The sequence below is a fragment of the Lytechinus pictus genome, chromosome 13 (assembly GCF_037042905.1).
Source record: "Lytechinus pictus isolate F3 Inbred chromosome 13, Lp3.0, whole genome shotgun sequence".
Lineage (NCBI taxonomy): Eukaryota > Metazoa > Echinodermata > Echinoidea > Temnopleuroida > Toxopneustidae > Lytechinus > Lytechinus pictus.
The window spans coordinates 11,759,584-11,779,316 of record NC_087257.1 but is presented as its reverse complement, the minus strand read 5'-3'; the positions used below and the strand labels follow the sequence as shown (position 1 = coordinate 11,779,316).

The following is a 19,733-nucleotide window of genomic DNA, read 5'->3' as shown; positions in this document are numbered from 1 at the left end:
GCCTTGAAGAAAACTATTTTACATTACAATATTAATCAATAAATAAATAAATATTCGCTTTTTGTGTTGTAAAACACCTCAGAATTAAGGAAAAATATGAAAAATTGAGTTTTCCTCTGCATCAATCTATGAAACAGGAGCAAAAATATTGAAAGCGAAAAGCAATATCCCACAAGCGCACATGATATCTAGGGAAGCTAGACTGCAGGCCACACGCGTGTTACACGTTCATGTTTTACTGAGCGCAATGAATTGAATCGTATTGTGACGTCACTTTCTAAAGCTGTGCAACGATGCATTTTGTACATTGTAGTTCAGGTAAGTTCAGATATATTTTGATTCATTTTAAAGTCAGAAGTGTTCCCATCTTATATACATGTAGCACATAGTGCATGCTAATTGTCGTTTATTATACAATATAATACGCCCTACATTAATTTCGAATTTCTCTTGTGCTTTTATATTTCAACTCGGCGGCCGAGTTGAAATATAAACACACGCGAGAAATTTTAAATCTATGTACGCTCATATTACGGTATATTTAACTTCTTCGCATGCACTATACATATTGATTAATGTACATGTAGCATATTTCATTATCCATTCATGTAGCATATTGTCATCATCCATTAATATAGCAAATTGTAATCATCCATTAATATAGCATATTGTTATTCTCCATTAACGTAGCATATTGTTATTATCCATTTGTGTAGAATACATGTATTTTCATTATCCATTAATGTAACATATCCACCAATGTAGCATATTGCCATTATCTATCTGGCATTGTAGCTTATAATATATTTTTTATTTAGTGTTTGCATGATGATGTCAAAATTTTGTTTGCAAGTATTTCGTAGAAATAGAAAATACCATATTTCAATGTATCTCCTCATCATATAACTACAATTTTTATATTTAAAGACTATATTGGAAGCCAAAAAACAAGAAATGCTATTGGAAATCTGTGAAGAAGAAAACTAAAGTTTCTTGCATTTTCACTGCTGATTAGCAATATTTTTTGTCTTTTTAAACATTTTATAACAGGCTTTAATATGCGTTTCCCGATTACCTAACTTGTGTGATATCATCCTACGTGGTCAGAGTTGAGAGTACATGCACTTGTATGTAAACAAGATCTATTATTTTATTGTTTCTCCAAATTACAAATTGGAAATTTTAAGAACAATATGCATAGAAAAACAACATTTAGAGAAGTTGTGGCTTACATTGAAGAAAAATCTGTAGAATGTATTTTTGGCCAAGTTTTATTTGCTACTTATTTTGCACATCTTTTCACCCATATCTGCATTGAGTTTCCATATCAAATATTTAACTGTCATAGCAGTTGTGGCAAAATTAGAGGGGTAAAAATGAAAAAATTTAGAAAATCCCCAATATATAATAAGCTGTGAGTATAAAATAATTTGAGTACAAAATAATACCAAAGTAATTTTTTTCTTTTCAAATTGTCTAAGAGTATTTGAATTTTTAATCGCAACTCCATCCACATAAGTTGAGGTCATAGAATCCTTGCTGGTAAATATCAGAGTGATGTCCATTTTGCTTTGAATTCGGTGAATTCACAATATGGTGCGCCATCTATCGGTTACAGTGAACAGGCTGAATTTCTAACTTTTTGAGGTCGGCATCGCGCGCAGGCAGTGCACAGTGCTAGTGCACTAGTGACTGTGATGCTTCAAAAATGAAAACCATACAACAAGAATTCCCCCAACACAGAAGTTAGTTTCACAAAGAAATATGCTGGCAAATTTTGCGTCCACCTCCTGGACCCTAGAATTAGGTTGAACCACGTCAACCAGCGCTGAATGCATGCACTTTAGTACTAGCAGGCTCAACAGATGTTGACTTTTTCCCATGAAGCATTGCAAATTTCAGCCTGTCCACTGGAACTGATAGATGGCGCACCATATTCTGAATTCTTATTTGTTAAGGTTAAGTAACTGTAACATTTTGTAAATGCATGCATTGCATTTACAAAATTTACATGCATTGTTGATTTTTAAATCAAAGCTCTGTGATTACATATAGGCCTATCCTCTAACATCTCTTGTTTCTTCTGCTTTGTATGGAAAATAAATTCAAACCATGATTATTTATCTTTGCATCATTTTATCTCATTATTTCTTTCTTATATCATAATTTCATCCTAGTTGTACATTTAATATAGAAATGAACTTGATGCTCTTTGTGTTTCCTTTAATTTGATTTTTTATCTGAGCATTATTAATCTTGTTATTCTTTTTGGTGTGGCTTATTTATTTCAAGTTTATACCGATGGTGCTGGGTTACAGGAAGTGAGCCAGAATGTAGTAAAATTTGGTATCAAACACCATGAATATGTTAACAGCAAAAGTTTGATGCAAAAGTATTATATATGAGTATGTAAGTTTGTTCGAGAAAAGCATATCAGACCCCATAAAAATATCACCTTTTGGACTGTATAGCAGTATTGAAAATGTTACGTTATTTTTCTTTATCGTAATGTGTCCAATGTTTCCATTTAAGAGAGGAAAGAATACATACCTGTAGTCTGCAACAAATTTTACAAATTTCAATTGTTTATATACTATTGTTAGTTACATTATTATTATTGATCATTTTTGTATTTTTATTATTTCAAATTATATGTATTAAAATACAGAACCAACAACTACTGTAACAACGAGTGCTACTACCACTACCACTCCAGCAACCACAACTTCTCCAACTACCACAGTGACAGAAGAAGTGACAACTACAGTTACAACCACCGCAAGCACCACATTTGTCGAAGAGACAACAACTGTTACTACCACCACACCTGAAAGCTCCACTACTCAAACAACTACAACAATGACAACAACTCGAGGTACAGTGTAGAAAGAGTAATAAAAGATATACAGATGCTAGTTTATTAGTGTAGGATTATTACTACCCTAAGTCATTTTGCTCAAAACCATTTTGTTTAACTGTTTCATTCATGTTGATGTCTAGAATTGTGACGTTTTGTGATATACGACACTGCCCTAATCATTGCCTACTAAGTAATGAGTTTTGAGTTGGATAATATCTTTAGGGTGCAAGATTGTTGATCTTTGCCATTATTAAGGCTCTGAGATAGTGCCTTTGGATTTGAAAGGGAAGTCTTGGATTAAACTTATTTCCTTTGCATGTTAAGTAATTTTAATACTTTAAGGTGACTTTTGTGAATGTTATTTCATGTTAAATAGAAAAGTAACAAAATGCTAGTTTATTGTGAAAAACAGCTTTGCTGCTTCCAGGTTTTCAAAAGTTCTCTTAGCTACAGTGAATTGTTTTTGATTGATGTGCTAGTCATCTATCATGTATTCTTTTCATACAGCATATTCTTCTAAACACACATTGTTATAAAGTCTTGGGACATTTTGTCAAGCATATTAATATAACCTAATTTAATTCCAATTTGAATTTCTAAATTTGCCTTGATTTGATCATAACATCAGCATTTTGATAAATACTTGTTTGCCTCATGGCTCAAGTAACTTTTTATTGCTTGAATATCGTCAACCATAAAGATGTCTTCTGTAATTTTGTCTGATCCTTCTCTCTGGACTAATTTGTGACGTTTGCCGAGGTGCTCACTAACAGATCTGGCGTATGCCATTACATCTAACATAAGATTACACAAGACATTATGATGGTTGATCTGAGAAGTCCTATGAAATATATAGCCCTATTTGTATCCCCCGAACAGAGTTCGGAGGACACTATGGATTTGGCCTCGTCGCGCCGCGTCTGCCGCCGCAGATTTTTTCTTGTGAGCGCTCTATCAGTTGCATTTCTTCTCCGATCATCTTCAAATTTGGCATGAAGGTAGAGTATGGTATAGTGAAGCCGCCTGTTGATTTTGATGTGGACGGAGACATCATTGCCATGGTAACAAGAGTTTTTGTCTCCCCCACCAGAGGTGAAGGCGAGACTTAGGGATCCAAATGTCGTCCATCCGTCACAAACCTAATGACACATAACTCCACAACCGTAAGTCGCTTTTCAACCAAATTTAGATGGTAGATGGACTTGGGGGACCTGCATCTTATGCTGCAGTCGGAGGTCACATGGTAAGGTCAAAGGTCATTTGCAGGTCAATGTTAAAGTTTACATGCAAGACTCTCTTCTGACACCTAAATCCGCAACCGTAAATCACTTTTCAACCAAACTTGGATGGTAGATGGACTTGGGGGACCTGCATGTTATGCTGCAGTTGGAGGTCACATGGTAAGATCAAAGGTCATTTTCAGGTCAACATTGAAGCTTACATGCAAGACTTTCTTATGACTCCTAACTCCGCAACCGTAAGTCACTTTTCAACCAAACCTGGATGGTAGATGTACTTAGGCGACCTGCATGTTATGCTGCAGTCGGAGGTCACATGGTAAGGTCAAAGGTCATTTTAAGGTCACCATTAAAGTTTACGTGCAAGGCTCTTATGACAAGTGTTATTCCATCCCAGTCATTTCACAATGAAGTTTCGATACAATTCTGTTGCGTGCCCTCAAAAATCACAGTAGTTCTGGTTATTTTCATAAGTGGGCGAGACACAAAATCGCTTTTGCCTTGTGGAAATAGCAGAGATGGCCTTGTGAGCACTCTACCAGCTGCCTTTCTTCTCCTATCATCTTCAAATGTGGCATGAAGGTTCATTATGGGAAAGCGAAGCCGCTTATTGATTTTGGTGTGGGAAGAGACATCCTTGCCTTGGTAACAAGAGTTTTTGTGGAATAGCAGAGATGTCCTTGTTAGCGCTCTTCTAGCTGCATTTCCTCTCCGATCATCTTCAAATGTGGCATGAAGGTCCATTATGGTTAAGCAAAGCCGCCTATTGATTTTGGTGTGGGCGGAGACATTGTTACCATGGTAACAAGAGTTTTTGTGGAAATATCAGAGATGTCCTTGTGAGCGCTCTACCAGCTGCATTTCTTCTCCGATCATCTTCAAATGTGGCATGAAGGTCCATTACGCAAAGCCGGCTATTGATTTTGGTGTGGGCAAAGACATCGTTGCCATGGTAACAAGAGTCTTTGTGGAAATAGAAGAGATTTCCTTGTGAGCGTTCTCTACCAGCTGCATTTCATCTCGGATCATCTTCAAATGTGCCATTGGATTAGTCTTCGGACTTTGAAACAGAAGATCGTGGGTTCAAATCCCAGCCATGGCATAATTTCCTTCAGCAAGATATTTATCCACATTGTGCTGCACTCGACCCAGGTGGGGTGAATGGGTACCCGGTAGGAGTAATTCCTTGAATGCTTTAGCGCCTATATGGCTGCTCAGCTACAGCCGGGGTAATAATAATATACCAAGTATATTTCAGCGCCTTGAGCACATAATCATGTGGATTTGGCGCTTTAGATATACTCTATATTATTATTATTATTATTATTATGGTAAAGCAAAGCCGCGTATTGATTTTGGTGTGGGCGAAGACTTTGTTGCCATGGTAACAAGAGTTTTTGTGGAAATAGCAGAGATGTCCTTGTGAGCGCTCTACCAGCTTCATTCCTTCTCCGATCATCTTCAAATGTGGCATGAAGGTCCATTAAGCAAAGCTGCCTATTGATTTTGGTGTGGGCAGAGACATCATTGCCATGGTAACAAGAGTTTTTGTGGAAATAGAAGAGATATCCTTGTGAGCGCTCTACTGGCTGCATTTCTTCTCCAATTCAAATTTGTCATGAAGGTCCATTTTGGTAAAGCAAAGCCGCCTAATGATTTTGGAGTGGGTGGAGACATGGTTGCCATGGTAACCAAATTTTTGTGGAAAATTTGGAAGAACCTTTAACATCTGCTTTTTTTCCAGTTTGTCATAACAGTTGGCACACAGAAGCAATATTAGAAGGTGAAGCGAAGATGCCTGTCATTTTTGGTGGGGGGGTCTAAGGGTTAGCTTTACAAAATATATCCATGCAGATTACTATATAATTTTATTCCTCAACAGTTGATACTGGACAATACTTAAGGTTCTGCAGAGTCATGCTGCTACGTCATATTATCAAATTGGGTACCCACAGGCAAAATGTGGGCAGGGTCATTGTCCCTATGATAAATGTATTTATTTGTCAAATTTCTGTGTGAGCTCTATACATCACAATGACGAATGACGCGGTGGGTTCGGGGGATACGTGTGCTCGGCTGCGCGACACGCTGAGCATCTCTAGTTTGATACTATGAATTTATCTCTTTACTTATTCTTTGTTACTTGAAATTCATGACTTTTTTTTACAGAATGTTATGATGTTCTGACCGAAGAGCTTACTCAAGACAGTCCTAGATCCTACACTGTACGCTTGCCATCCGGAACAGCTGATATTTCCGCAATCAAGGTTACTCCCAATATATCAGGAGTCCAGAGTGTATCTCTCTCTGTTGAGGTGACAACAGATGGTGAGAATTATGAGGATGTTACAAGTAAGACAGATCTTCTCGCCAGAAACGTCGAAGATGAACAGGTACAAATATTGCTTCAATTGTATGTTTTATCTCATATCAGTAACAGGACTATTTTAAGTGGCAAATGTGCTCTCTCTGCTCTTGATGTTTAATCATTGACATGAATTGATTAGCTGCCACTATTTTCTTTCCCTTGATAATTGTTCCTTTAGGGTGAAGAGTCAAAATTGAAAGCAATGTCAAATTGCGTGGTCTCCCTGCAAAGTTTTGGGTGGTCTGGCTAAGTTGGGATAATTTTGAGTGTGGGTAGATCTTTTGAAGGAATGTTATCCTAATCTTGAAATTTTTCATTCTTTAATTTGTTTTTATCTACTGCAGGGAAATATCATTGGGACTGAACGCTATGTACAGGTAGATGGAACTGGTACTGTGGAAATCAGCTTCTCCGAAAGACTTACGTCCAGCCGTGCAGTTCGAATAATTTTTACGGAGGATAGAGACATCACCTCCATGACTTTGCATGGCTGCAATGAAAGTAAATAATATTTGTATTTGCTTGATCCCGGATGACAACTCATGATTGATTTTGAACAAAAGACTAATGATGACATTGATTCATTCATTTAGTTATTTTGCCTTTGTTGATTTAATTTTATGTCTGACTAAAATTAGGAATAAAGTTTTATCCTTTGATTGTCATCAACTTTGCACTGAAAGCTACATGTATGTATGAAAGGTAATATATTTATCCTCATGGTATTATGTCTACTAGGTCTGGTTACAACAACTACAACAACAGTCCCAGAAACTACCACCCCATCTACAACATCTGGTAGGTTGAGGCCGTTACTCTTTCATTTATTTTGGAATTATATGATAGGGCTAAAATGCCACAACAGTTGTCTATGTATTCATATTTAAGTTTGGCTATTATGAGTTACATTACTTTCATTTATCATTTTTGTATTATTGTGATTATTATTTCAAATTAATTGTATTAAAATACAGAACCGTCAACTACTGTAACAACGAGTGCTACGACCACTACCACTCCAGCAACCACAGCTTCTCCAACTACCACAGTGACAGAGGAAATGACAACTACAGTTACAACAACCGCAAGCACCACAGTTGTCGAGGAGACAACAACTGTTACTACCACCACACCTGAAAGCTCCACTACTCAAACAACTTCAACAATGACAATAACTCGAGGTACAGTGTACAAAGAGTAATAAAATATGTGCAGATGCTAGTTTATTAGTGTAGGATTATTACTACCCTGAGTCATTTTGCTCAAAACATTTTTTTAACTGTTTCATTCATGTTGATGTCTAGAATTGTGACGTTTTGTGATAGGCGACACTGCCCTAATCATTGCCTACTAAGTAATCAGTTTTGAGTTGGATGATATTTTTAAGGTGGAAGATTGTTGATCTTTGCCATTAAAGAATGGGATAGTGCCTTTGGATTTGAAAGGGAAGTCTTAGATTAAACTTGTTTCCTTTGTATGTTAAGTAATTTTAATAATTTAAGGTGACTTTTGTGAATGTTGTTTCATGTTAAATAGAAAAGTAACAAAATGCTTGTTTATTGTGAAAAACAGCTTTGCTGCTTCCAGGTTTTCAAAAGTTCTCTTTGCTACAGTGAATTGTTTTTGATTGATGTGCTAGTCATCTATCATGTATTCTTTCCATACATAATATTCTTCTAAACACACATTGTAATAAAGTCTTGGGACTTTTTGTCAAGCATATTAATATAACCTAATTGAATTCCAATTTGAGTTTCTAAATTTTGCCTTGATTTGATCATAACATCAGCATTTTGATAAATACTTGTTCTTCCTCATGGCTCAAGTAACTCTTTTTATTGCTTGAATATTGTCAACCAGAAAGATGTCTTTTGTAATTTTGTTTGATCCTTCTCTCTGGACTAATTTGTGACATTTGCCGAGGTGCTCACTAAGAGATCTTGCGTATGCCATTACATCTAACATAAGATTACACAAGACATTATGATGTTTGATCTGAGAAGTTCTATGAAATATATAGCCTTATTTTGATACTATGAATTTATCTCTTTACTTATTCTTTGTAACTTGAAATTCATGACATTTTTTTTACAGAATGTTATGATGTTCTGACCGAAGAGCTTACTCAAGACAGTCCTAGATCCTACACTGTACGCTTGCCATCCGGAACAGCTGATATTTCCGCAATCAAGGTTACTCCCAATATATCAGGAGTCCAGAGTGTATCTCTCTCTGTTGAGGTGACAACAGATGGTGAGAATTATGAGGATGTTACAAGTAAGACAGATCTTCTCGCCAGAAACGTCGAAGATGAACAGGTACAAATATCGCTTCAATTGTATGTTTTATCTCATATCAGTAACAGGACTATTTTAAGTGGCAAATGTGCTCTCTCTGCTCTTGATGTTTAATCATTGACATGAATTGATTAGCTGCCACTATTTTCTTTCCCTTGATAATTGTTCCTTTAGGGTGAAGAGTCAAAATTGAAAGCAATGTCAAATTGCGTGGTCTCCCTGCAAAATTTTGGGTGGTCTGGCTAAGTTGGGATAATTTTGAGTGTGGGTAGATCTTTTGAAGGAATGTTATCCTAATCTTGAAATTTTTCATTCTTTAATTTGTTTTTATCTACTGCAGGGAAATATCATTGGGACTGAACGCTATGTACAGGTAGATGGAACTGGTACTGTGGAAATCAGCTTCTCCGAAAGACTTACGTCCAGCCGTGCAGTTCGAATAATTTTTACGGAGGATAGAGACATCACCTCCATGACTTTGCATGGCTGCAATGAAAGTAAATAATATTTGTATTTGCTTGATCCCGGATGACAACTCATGATTGACTTTGAACAAAAGACTAATGATGACATTGATTCATTCATTTAGTTATTTTGCCTTTGTTGTTTTAATTTTATGTCTGACTAAAATTAGGAATAAAGTTTTATCCTTTGATTGTATGGACGTTTAAGGACGTTCCACAGTTATGTTTGTGCGCATCATGATCTGCGCATATTTTACACTCTGCGCGCTGACGTCACAATGGATGAACTGGTGCTTAATCAGCTGTAGGTAATGTGAGCTGATTTTTCTCCTTATCTGCACAAATTGCAGATCCGATGTGTTATTTTATGAAGCTAATAAAGTGGAATTATTCCATGGACCATTTTTTTTTATTCCTCTTCAATTTCAAAATAGTTTCTCTGTAGTGCTGCAAAGTATGATGAATATGACCCCGAGTTTGAATAAATGGAAAAGTGGTTCGGAATTTTTCCTATTAGATACAAAGCTTTTGGCGCGTTCTGGGGTGTTTTAAGAATCAAATTTGCTCTAATAAGAGTGCTGATAGTTTGAGAAGCAAGCACATGAACCCATATTTTGTAATGTTTGCACCTCTTAGGTATACCTTCCTCTACAACTTTGCAAAGTTTGATGAAAATGACATGGGCTTTTGAAAAAAGTGCAGCATTTCTTTTACTTCTCAAGTTTGTTATTGAAATTTCACATTTTTGAGGTTGAGTATCTTTTCTGCAATTTCTAAGAACTGAGAGTGTTGTTAGACTTAAATGAGCAAACAACTGACAGCAATATAAATAGATTATCCATCTTACGGATACAATTATTAATCATATTGCAAAATTTAAAGAAATTTTCATGGATTTTGACTGAGTAATAGAGCTTTAAACTAATTGTTGTGTTCTCGTGAGGTCTAAAAAATGCTAAATTCTTTTGGATGCGCAATTCTTAAGAACATCCATTTGGGTGAACTTTGAAGCTCTATAGCAAAAAATCGAGCACATAGACCCATGGTAATTTTTGCATAATTGGAATATTCAGGTGCTAAAGTATCTATGTGCAAAGTATGATGAAAATGACATGGATTTTCAATGTTTGGGAGCAAGACTACGGAACCATTCGCATTTTAGACGGTATTAACAGACTTTTGCTTGTTTTCGGCGCATTTTGGAATGTTTCAAGCCAACTCGCTATAATTTGGACACTGATAATTTGAAAACGAGCACATGGACCCCATAGTTTAAATGTCTTGACTTCTTCAAAATATATTCCTCTACAAATCTAGAGAGTATGATGAAAATGACATGGATTTTGAATGTTTGGGAGCAGGACTAAGGAACATTCGTATTTGAGACATTTTGGACGGTATTATCAGACTTTTACTTGTTTTCGGCGCATTTTGGGCCGTTTCAAGCAAACTCGCAATACTTTAGACACTGATAGTTAGATAACGAGCACATGGACCCCATTGTTTAAATATCTTGAGTTCTTTAGAATATATTCCTTTACAAATCTAGAGAGTATGATGAAAATGACATGGATATGAGTGTTTGGGAGCAGAACTATTAAAGGAACCATTTGTATTTTCGACATTTTAGACGGTATTATTGGACTTTTGCATGTTTTCCGTGCATTTTAGGCAATTTTCAAGCCAACTTGCAACATTTTGGACACTGATAGTTAAAAAACGAGCACATGGACCCCATATTTTTAATATTTTAATGTCTTTAAAATATATTCTTCTACAAATCTAGAGAGTATGATATAAATGACATGGATTTTGAATGTTTGGGAGTAGGACTAAGGAACATTCGTATTTTAGACATTTTGGACGGTATTAGACTTTTGCCCGTTTAAGGCGCATTATATACTGTTTCAAGCCAACTCGCAACATTTTAGACACTGATAGTTTGATAACGAGCACATGGTCCCCATATTTTTAATATTTTAATGTCTTCAGAATATATTCCTCTACAAATCTAAAGAGTATGACGAAAATGACATGGATTTTGAATGTTTGGGGGCAAAACTACCGAACCATTCGTATTTTAGACATTTTGGACGGTATTATTAGACTTTTGCACGTTTTGGGCGCATTTTCGGCGATTTTCATGCCAACTCGCATCACTTTGGACTCTGAGAGTTAAAAAACGAGCACATGGACCCCATATTTTTAATATTTTAATGTCTTCAGAATATATTTTTCTACAAATATGGAGAGTATGATGAAAATGACATGGATTTTAAATGTTTGGGAGCGAAATATCAAACCATTTGCATTTTAGATGGTATTATTTTACCTTTTGCTTGTTTTCTGCGCTTTTTTGGCGGATAACAATATTTTCAAGCCAACTCGCAACATTTTGGACACTGATAGTTTAAAAACGAGCACATGGACCCCTCATTTTCAATATTTTAATGCCTTTAGAATTTATTCCTTTACAAGTCTAGAGAGTATGATGAAAATGACATGGATTTTGAATGTTAGGGAGCAAAACTACGGAACCATTCGCATTTTAGACGATATGATTATATTAGACTTTTGCACGTTTTCGGTGCATTTTAGGTGGATTTCAATATTTTCAAGCCAACTCGCTACAATTTGGACACTGATAGTTTAAAAACGAGCACATGGACCCCATACTTTTAATATTTTAATGCCTTTAGAATATATTCCTCTGCAAATCTAGAGAGTATGATGAAAATGACATGGGTTTCGAATGTTTGGGAGCGAAATATGGAACCATTTGCATTTTAAAATGTATTAAGAGACTTTTGCCTGTTTTCGGCGCTTTTTACGCGATTTTCAAGCCAACTTGTAACACTTGGGACACCAATAGTTTAAAAACGAGCACATGGACCCCATATTTTAAATATTTTAATGTCTTCATAATATATTCTTCTACAAATCTAGATAGTATGATGAAAATGACATGGATTTTGAATGTTTGGGGGCAAAAATACGGAACCATTCGCATTTTAGACGGTATTATTAGACTTTTGCACGTTTTGGACGCATTTTCGGCGATTTTCATGCCAACTCGCATCGCTTTGGACACTCATAGTTAAAAAACGAGCACATGGACCCCATATTTTCAACGTCCCTACACCTTTGATATGCATTCCTCTACAATTTAACCGAATCTGATGAAAATGACATGGATTTTGAAAAAAGTGCAGCTTACAAAATACTTTTTTTAATTTTTGAGTAGATTCACGTCTTTGAAGATTTGTTTTTTCCGAGTTTTTGCACCATTCTTGCCAAATGAGGGCGCTGCTGAATCCAAATTGATGTAGTTTTACCAATTACAAGACTTTCTCTTACTTTGTTATACACTTTGCTATATATCTTGAAAATTTGATGAAGTTTGATGCGGTATCCACTGAGTAAAGATGATTTAAACTCATTTGGTGAATTCGTGAGGTCTAAGAGAGGCATGATTCTCTTAATTGCGCAAGATTGCATGTCATTCAAATACGGCGAATTTGAAGACCCGTAGAAAAAAAATAAGCACATGAACCTATACTATTTTTTGCATTTTCATAATGCATAGATACCAAAGTAACTCTCTGCAAAATTTGGTGAAAATGACATGGACTTCACTTTAACTGTGGAACGTCCTTAAGTAGTGCTTTTCAAATTGTCATCAACTTTGCACTGAAAGCTACATGTATGTATGAAAGGTAATATATTTATCCTCATGGTATTATTTCTACTAGGTCTGGTTGCAACAACTACAACAACAGTCCCAGAAACTACCACCCCACCTACAACATCTGGTAGGTTGAGGCCGTAACTCTTTCATTTATTTTGGAATTATATGATAGGGCTAAAATGCCACAACAGTTGTCTATGTATTCATATTTAAGTTTGGCTATTATGAGTTACATTACTTTCATTTATCATTTTTGTATTATTGTGATTATTATTTCAAATTAATTGTATTAAAATACAGAAGCGTCGACTACTGTAACAACGAGTGCTACGACCACTACCACTCCAGCAACCACAACTTCTCCAACTACCACAGTGACAGAGGAAATGACAACTACAGTAACAACAACCGCAAGCACCACAGTTGTCGAGGAGACAACAACTGTTACTACCACCACACCTGAAAGCTCCACTACTCAAACAACTACAACAATGACAACAACTCGAGGTAGAAAGAGTAATAAAAGATGTGCAGATGCTAGTTTATTAGTGTAGGATTATTACTACCCTGAGTCATTTTGCTCAAAACATTTTGTTTAAGTGTTTCATTCACGTTGATGTCTAGAATTGTGACGTTTTGTGATAGGCGACACTGCCCTAATCATTGCCTACTAAGTAATCAGTTTTGAGTTGGATGATATTTTTAATGTGGAAGATTGTTGATCTTTGCCATTAAAGACTGGGATAGTGCCATTGGATTTGAAAGGGAAGCCTTAGATTAAACTTGTTTCCTTTGTATGTTAAGTAATTTTAATCATTTAAGGTGACTTTTGTGAATGTTGTTTCATGTTAAATAGAAAAGTAACAAAATGCTTGTTTATTGTGAAAAACAGCTTTGCTGCTTCCAGGTTTTCAAAAGTTCTCTTAGCTACAGTGAATCGTTTTTGATTGATGTGCTAGTCATCTATCATGTATTCTTTCCATACAGAATATTCTTCTAAACACACATTGTAATAAAGTCTTGGGACTTTTTGTCAAGCATATTAATATAACATAATTGAATTCCAATTTGAATTTCTAAATTTTGCCTTGATTTGATCATAACATCAGCATTTTGAAAAATACTTGTTCTTCCTCATGGCTCAAGTAACTCTTTTTATTGCTTGAATATCGTCAACCAGAAAGATGTCTTCTGTAATTTTGTTTGATCCTTCTCTTTGGACTACTTTGTGACGTTTGCCGAGGTGCTCACTAACAGATCTTGCGTATGCCATTACATCTAACATAAGATTACACAAGACATTATGATGTTTGATCTGAGAAGTTCTATGAAATATATAGCCTTATTTTGATACTATGAATTTATCTCTTTACTTATTCTTTGTAACTTGAAATTCATGACATTTTTTTTACAGAATGTTATGATGTTCTGACCGAAGAGCTTACTCAAGACAGTCCTAGATCCTACACTGTACGCTTGCCATCCGGAACAGCTGATATTTCCGCAATCAAGGTTACTCCCAATATATCAGGAGTCCAGAGTGTATCTCTCTCTGTTGAGGTGACAACAGATGGTGAGAATTATGAGGATGTTACAAGTAAGACAGATCTTCTCGCCAGAAACGTCGAAGATGAACAGGTACAAATATCGCTTCAATTGTATGTTTTATCTCATATCAGTAACAGGACTATTTTAAGTGGCAAATGTGCTCTCTCTGCTCTTGATGTTTAATCATTGACATGAATTGATTAGCTGCCACTATTTTCTTTCCCTTGATAATTGTTCCTTTAGGGCGAAGAGTCAAAATTGAAAGCAATGTCAAATTGCGTGGTCTCCCTGCAAAATTTTGGGTGGTCTGGCTAAGTTGGTATAATTTTGAGTGTGGGTAGATCTTTTGAAGGAATGTTATCCTAATCTTGAAATTTTTCATTCTTTAATTTGTTTTTATCTACTGCAGGGAAATATCATTGGGACTGAACGCTATATACAGGTAGATGGAACTGGTACTGTGGAAATCAGCTTCTCCGAAAGACTTACGTCCAGCCGTGCAGTTCGAATAATTTTTACGGAGGATAGAGACATCACCTCCATGACTTTGCATGGCTGCAATGAAAGTAAATAATATTTGTATTTGCTTGATCCCGGATGACAACTCATGATTGATTTTGAACAAAAGACTAATGATGACATTGATTCATTCATTTAGTTATTTTGCCTTTGTTGTTTTAATTTCATGTCTGACTAAAATTAGGAATAAAGTTTTATCCTTTGATTGTATGGACGTTTAAGTAGTGCTTTTCAAATTGTCATCAACTTTGCACTGAAAGCTGCATGTATTTATGAAAGCTAATATATTTATCCATATGGTATTATTTCTACTAGGTCTGGTTACAACAACTACAACAACAGTCCCAGAAACTACCACCCCATCTACAACATCTGGTAGGTTGAGGCAGTTACTCTTTCATTTATTTTGGAATTTTATGATAGGGCTAAAATGCCACAACAGTTGTCTACGTATTCATATTTTAGTTTGGCTATTATGAGTTACATTACTTTCATTTACCATTTTTGTATTATTGTGATTATTATTTCAAATTAATTGTATTGAAATACAGAACCGACAACTACTGTAACAACGAGTGCTACGACCACTACCACTCCAGCAACCACAACTTCTCCAAGTACCACAGTGACAGAAGAAATGACAACTACAGTAACAACAACCGCAAGCACCACAGTTGTCGAAGAGGCAACAACTGTTACTACCAACACACCTGAAAGCTCCACTACTCAAACAACTACAACAATGACAATAACTCGAGGTACAGTGTAGAAAGAGTAATAAAAGATGTGCAGATGCTAGTTTATTAGTGTAGGATTATTACTACCCTGAGTCATTTTGCTCATAACCATTTTGTTTAACTGTTTCATTCATGTTGATGTCTAGAATTGTGACGTTTTGTGATAGGCGACACTGCCCTAATCATTGCCTACTATTAAGTAATCAGTTTTGAGTTGGATGATATTTTTAAGGTGGATGATTGTTGATCTTTGCCATTAAAGACTGGGATAGTTCCTTTGGATTTGAAAGGGAAGTCTAAGATTGAACTTGTTTCCTTTGTATGTTAAGTAATTTTAATCATTTAAGGTGACTTTTGTGAATGTTGTTTCATGTTAAATAGAAAAGTAACAAAATGCTTGTTTATTGTGAAAAACAGCTTTGCTGCTTCCAGGTTTTCAAAAGTTCTCTTTGCTACAGTGAATTGTTTTTTATTGATGTGCTAGTCATCTATCATGTATTCTTTCCATACAGAATATTCTTCTAAACACACATTGTAATAAAGTCTTGGGACTTTTTGTCAAGCATATTAATATAACCTAATTGAATTCCAATTTGAGTTTCTAAATTTTGCCTTGATTTGATCATAACATCAGCATTTTGATAAATACTTGTTCTTCCTCATGGCTCAAGTAACTCTTTTTATTGCTTGAATATTGTCAACCAGAAAGATGTCTTTTGTAATTTTGTTTGATCCTTCTCTCTGGACTAATTTGTGACGTTTGCCGAGGTGCTCACTAAGAGATCTTGCGTATGCCATTACATCTAACATAAGATTACACAAGACATTATGATGTTTGATCTGAGAAGTTCTATGAAATATATAGCCTTATTTTGATACTATGAATTTATCTCTTTACTTATTCTTTGTAACTTGAAATTCATGACATTTTTTTTACAGAATGTTATGATGTTCTGACCGAAGAGCTTACTCAAGACAGTCCTAGATCCTACACTGTACGCTTGCCATCCGGAACAGCTGATATTTCCGCAATCAAGGTTACTCCCAATATATCAGGAGTCCAGAGTGTATCTCTCTCTGTTGAGGTGACAACAGATGGTGAGAATTATGAGGATGTTACAAGTAAGACAGATCTTCTCGCCAGAAACGTCGAAGATGAACAGGTACAAATATCGCTTCAATTGTATGTTTTATCTCATATCAGTAACAGGACTATTTTAAGTGGCAAATGTGCTCTCTCTGCTCTTGATGTTTAATCATTGACATGAATTGATTAGCTGCCACTATTTTCTTTCCCTTGATAATTGTTCCTTTAGGGCGAAGAGTCAAAATTGAAAGCAATGTCAAATTGCGTGGTCTCCCTGCAAAATTTTGGGTGGTCTGGCTAAGTTGGTATAATTTTGAGTGTGGGTAGATCTTTTGAAGGAATGTTATCCTAATCTTGAAATTTTTCATTCTTTAATTTGTTTTTATCTACTGCAGGGAAATATCATTGGGACTGAACGCTATATACAGGTAGATGGAACTGGTACTGTGGAAATCAGCTTCTCCGAAAGACTTACGTCCAGCCGTGCAGTTCGAATAATTTTTACGGAGGATAGAGACATCACCTCCATGACTTTGCATGGCTGCAATGAAAGTAAATAATATTTGTATTTGCTTGATCCCGGATGACAACTCATGATTGACTTTGAACAAAAGACTAATGATGACATTGATTCATTCATTTAGTTATTTTGCCTTTGTTGTTTTAATTTCATGTCTGACTAAAATTAGGAATAAAGTTTTATCCTTTGATTGTATGGACGTTTAAGGACGTTCCACAGTTATGTTTGTGCGCATCATGATCTGCGCATATTTTACACTCTGCGCGCTGACGTCACAATGGATGAACTGGTGCTTAATCAGCTGTAGGTAATGTGAGCTGATTTTTCTCCTTATCTGCACAAATTGCAGATCCGATGTGTTATTTTATGAAGCTAATAAAGTGGAATTATTCCATGGACCATTTTTTTTTATTCCTCTTCAATTTCAAAATAGTTTCTCTGTAGTGCTGCAAAGTATGATGAATATGACCCCGAGTTTGAATAAATGGAAAAGTGGTTCGGAATTTTTCCTATTAGATACAAAGCTTTTGGCGCGTTCTGGGGTGTTTTAAGAATCAAATTTGCTCTAATAAGAGTGCTGATAGTTTGAAAGCAAGCACATGAACCCATATTTTGTAATGTTTGCACCTCTTAGGTATACCTTCCTCTACAACTTTGCAAAGTTTGATGAAAATGACATGGGCTTTTGAAAAAAGTGCAGCATTTCTTTTACTTCTCAAGTTTGTTATTGAAATTTCACATTTTTGAGGTTGAGTATCTTTTCTGCAATTTCTAAGAACTGAGAGTGTTGTTAGACTTAAATGAGCAAACAACTGACAGCAATATAAATAGATTATCCATCTTACGGATACAATTATTAATCATATTGCAAAATTTAAAGAAATTTTCATGGATTTTGACTGAGTAATAGAGCTTTAAACTAATTGTTGTGATCTCGTGAGGTCTAAAAAATGCTAAATTCTTTTGGATGCGCAATTCTTAAGAACATCCATTTGGGTGAACTTTGAAGCTCTATAGCAAAAAATCGAGCACATAGACCCATGGTAATTTTTGCATAATTGGAATATTCAGGTGCTAAAGTATCTATGTGCAAAGTATGATGAAAATGACATGGATTTTCAATGTTTGGGAGCAAGACTACGGAACCATTCGCATTTTAGACGGTATTAACAGACTTTTGCTTGTTTTCGGCGCATTATATACTGTTTCAAGCCAACTCGCAACATTTTAGACACTGATAGTTTGATAACGAGCACATGGTCCCCATATTTTTAATATTTTAATGTCTTCAGAATATATTCCTCTACAAATCTAAAGAGTATGACGAAAATGACATGGATTTTGAATGTTTGGGGGCAAAACTACCGAACCATTCGTATTTTAGACATTTTGGACGGTATTATTAGACTTTTGCACGTTTTGGGCGCATTTTCGGCGATTTTCATGCCAACTCGCATCACTTTGGACTCTGAGAGTTAAAAAACGAGCACATGGACCCCATATTTTTAATATTTTAATGTCTTCAGAATATATTTTTCTACAAATATGGAGAGTATGATGAAAATGACATGGCTTTTAAATGTTTGGGAGCGAAATATCAAACCATTTGCATTTTAGATGGTATTATTTTACCTTTTGCTTGTTTTCTGCGCTTTTTTGGCAGATAATAATATTTTCAAGCCAACTCGCAACATTTTGGACACTGATAGTTTAAAAACGAGCACATGGACCCCTCATTTTCAATATTTTAATGCCTTTAGAATTTATTCCTTTACAAGTCTAGAGAGTATGATCAAAATGACATGGATTTTGAATGTTAGGGAGCAAAACTACGGAACCATTCGCATTTTAGACGATATGATTATATTAGACTTTTGCACGTTTTCGGCGCATTTTAGGTGGATTTCAATATTTTCAAGCCAACTCGCTACAATTTGGACACTGATAGTTTAAAAACGAGCACATGGACCCCATACTTTTAATATTTTAATGCCTTTAGAATATATTCCTCTGCAAATCTAGAGAGTATGATGAAAATGACATGGGTTTCGAATGTTTGGGAGCGAAATATGGAACCATTTGCATTTTAAAATGTATTAAGAGACTTTTGCCTGTTTTCGGCGCTTTTTACGCGATTTTCAAGCCAACTTGTAACACTTGGGACACCAATAGTTTAAAAACGAGCACATGGACCCCATATTTTAAATATTTTAATGTCTTCATAATATATTCTTCTACAAATCTAGATAGTATGATGAAAATGACATGGATTTTGAATGTTTGGGGGCAAAAATACGTAACCATTCGCATTTTAGACGGTATTATTAGACTTTTGCACGTTTTGGACGCATTTTCGGCGATTTTCATGCCAACTCGCATCGCTTTGGACACTCATAGTTAAAAAACG

The 19,733-nt window shown here is 35.5% G+C and overlaps 1 protein-coding gene across 1 annotated transcript in view; it reads left to right on the top strand.

Moving 5' to 3' along the window:
- Nucleotides 1-293: 293 nt before the first annotated feature.
- The window catches only part of LOC129273997 (mucin-2-like), a 63,202-nt gene continuing 43,762 nt past the window's right edge, over nucleotides 294-19,733 (top strand). Inside the window, exons 1-16 of the mRNA XM_064108929.1 lie at nucleotides 294-318; nucleotides 2,669-2,875; nucleotides 6,268-6,491; nucleotides 6,811-6,967; nucleotides 7,205-7,264; nucleotides 7,441-7,647; nucleotides 8,561-8,784; nucleotides 9,104-9,260; nucleotides 12,980-13,039; nucleotides 13,216-13,422; nucleotides 14,330-14,553; nucleotides 14,873-15,029; nucleotides 15,298-15,357; nucleotides 15,534-15,740; nucleotides 16,659-16,882; nucleotides 17,202-17,358. Coding sequence (XP_063964999.1) covers nucleotides 294-318; nucleotides 2,669-2,875; nucleotides 6,268-6,491; nucleotides 6,811-6,967; nucleotides 7,205-7,264; nucleotides 7,441-7,647; nucleotides 8,561-8,784; nucleotides 9,104-9,260; nucleotides 12,980-13,039; nucleotides 13,216-13,422; nucleotides 14,330-14,553; nucleotides 14,873-15,029; nucleotides 15,298-15,357; nucleotides 15,534-15,740; nucleotides 16,659-16,882; nucleotides 17,202-17,358 — 2,557 coding nt within the window. The remainder of the gene's footprint in view (nucleotides 319-2,668; nucleotides 2,876-6,267; nucleotides 6,492-6,810; nucleotides 6,968-7,204; nucleotides 7,265-7,440; nucleotides 7,648-8,560; nucleotides 8,785-9,103; nucleotides 9,261-12,979; nucleotides 13,040-13,215; nucleotides 13,423-14,329; nucleotides 14,554-14,872; nucleotides 15,030-15,297; nucleotides 15,358-15,533; nucleotides 15,741-16,658; nucleotides 16,883-17,201; nucleotides 17,359-19,733) is intronic.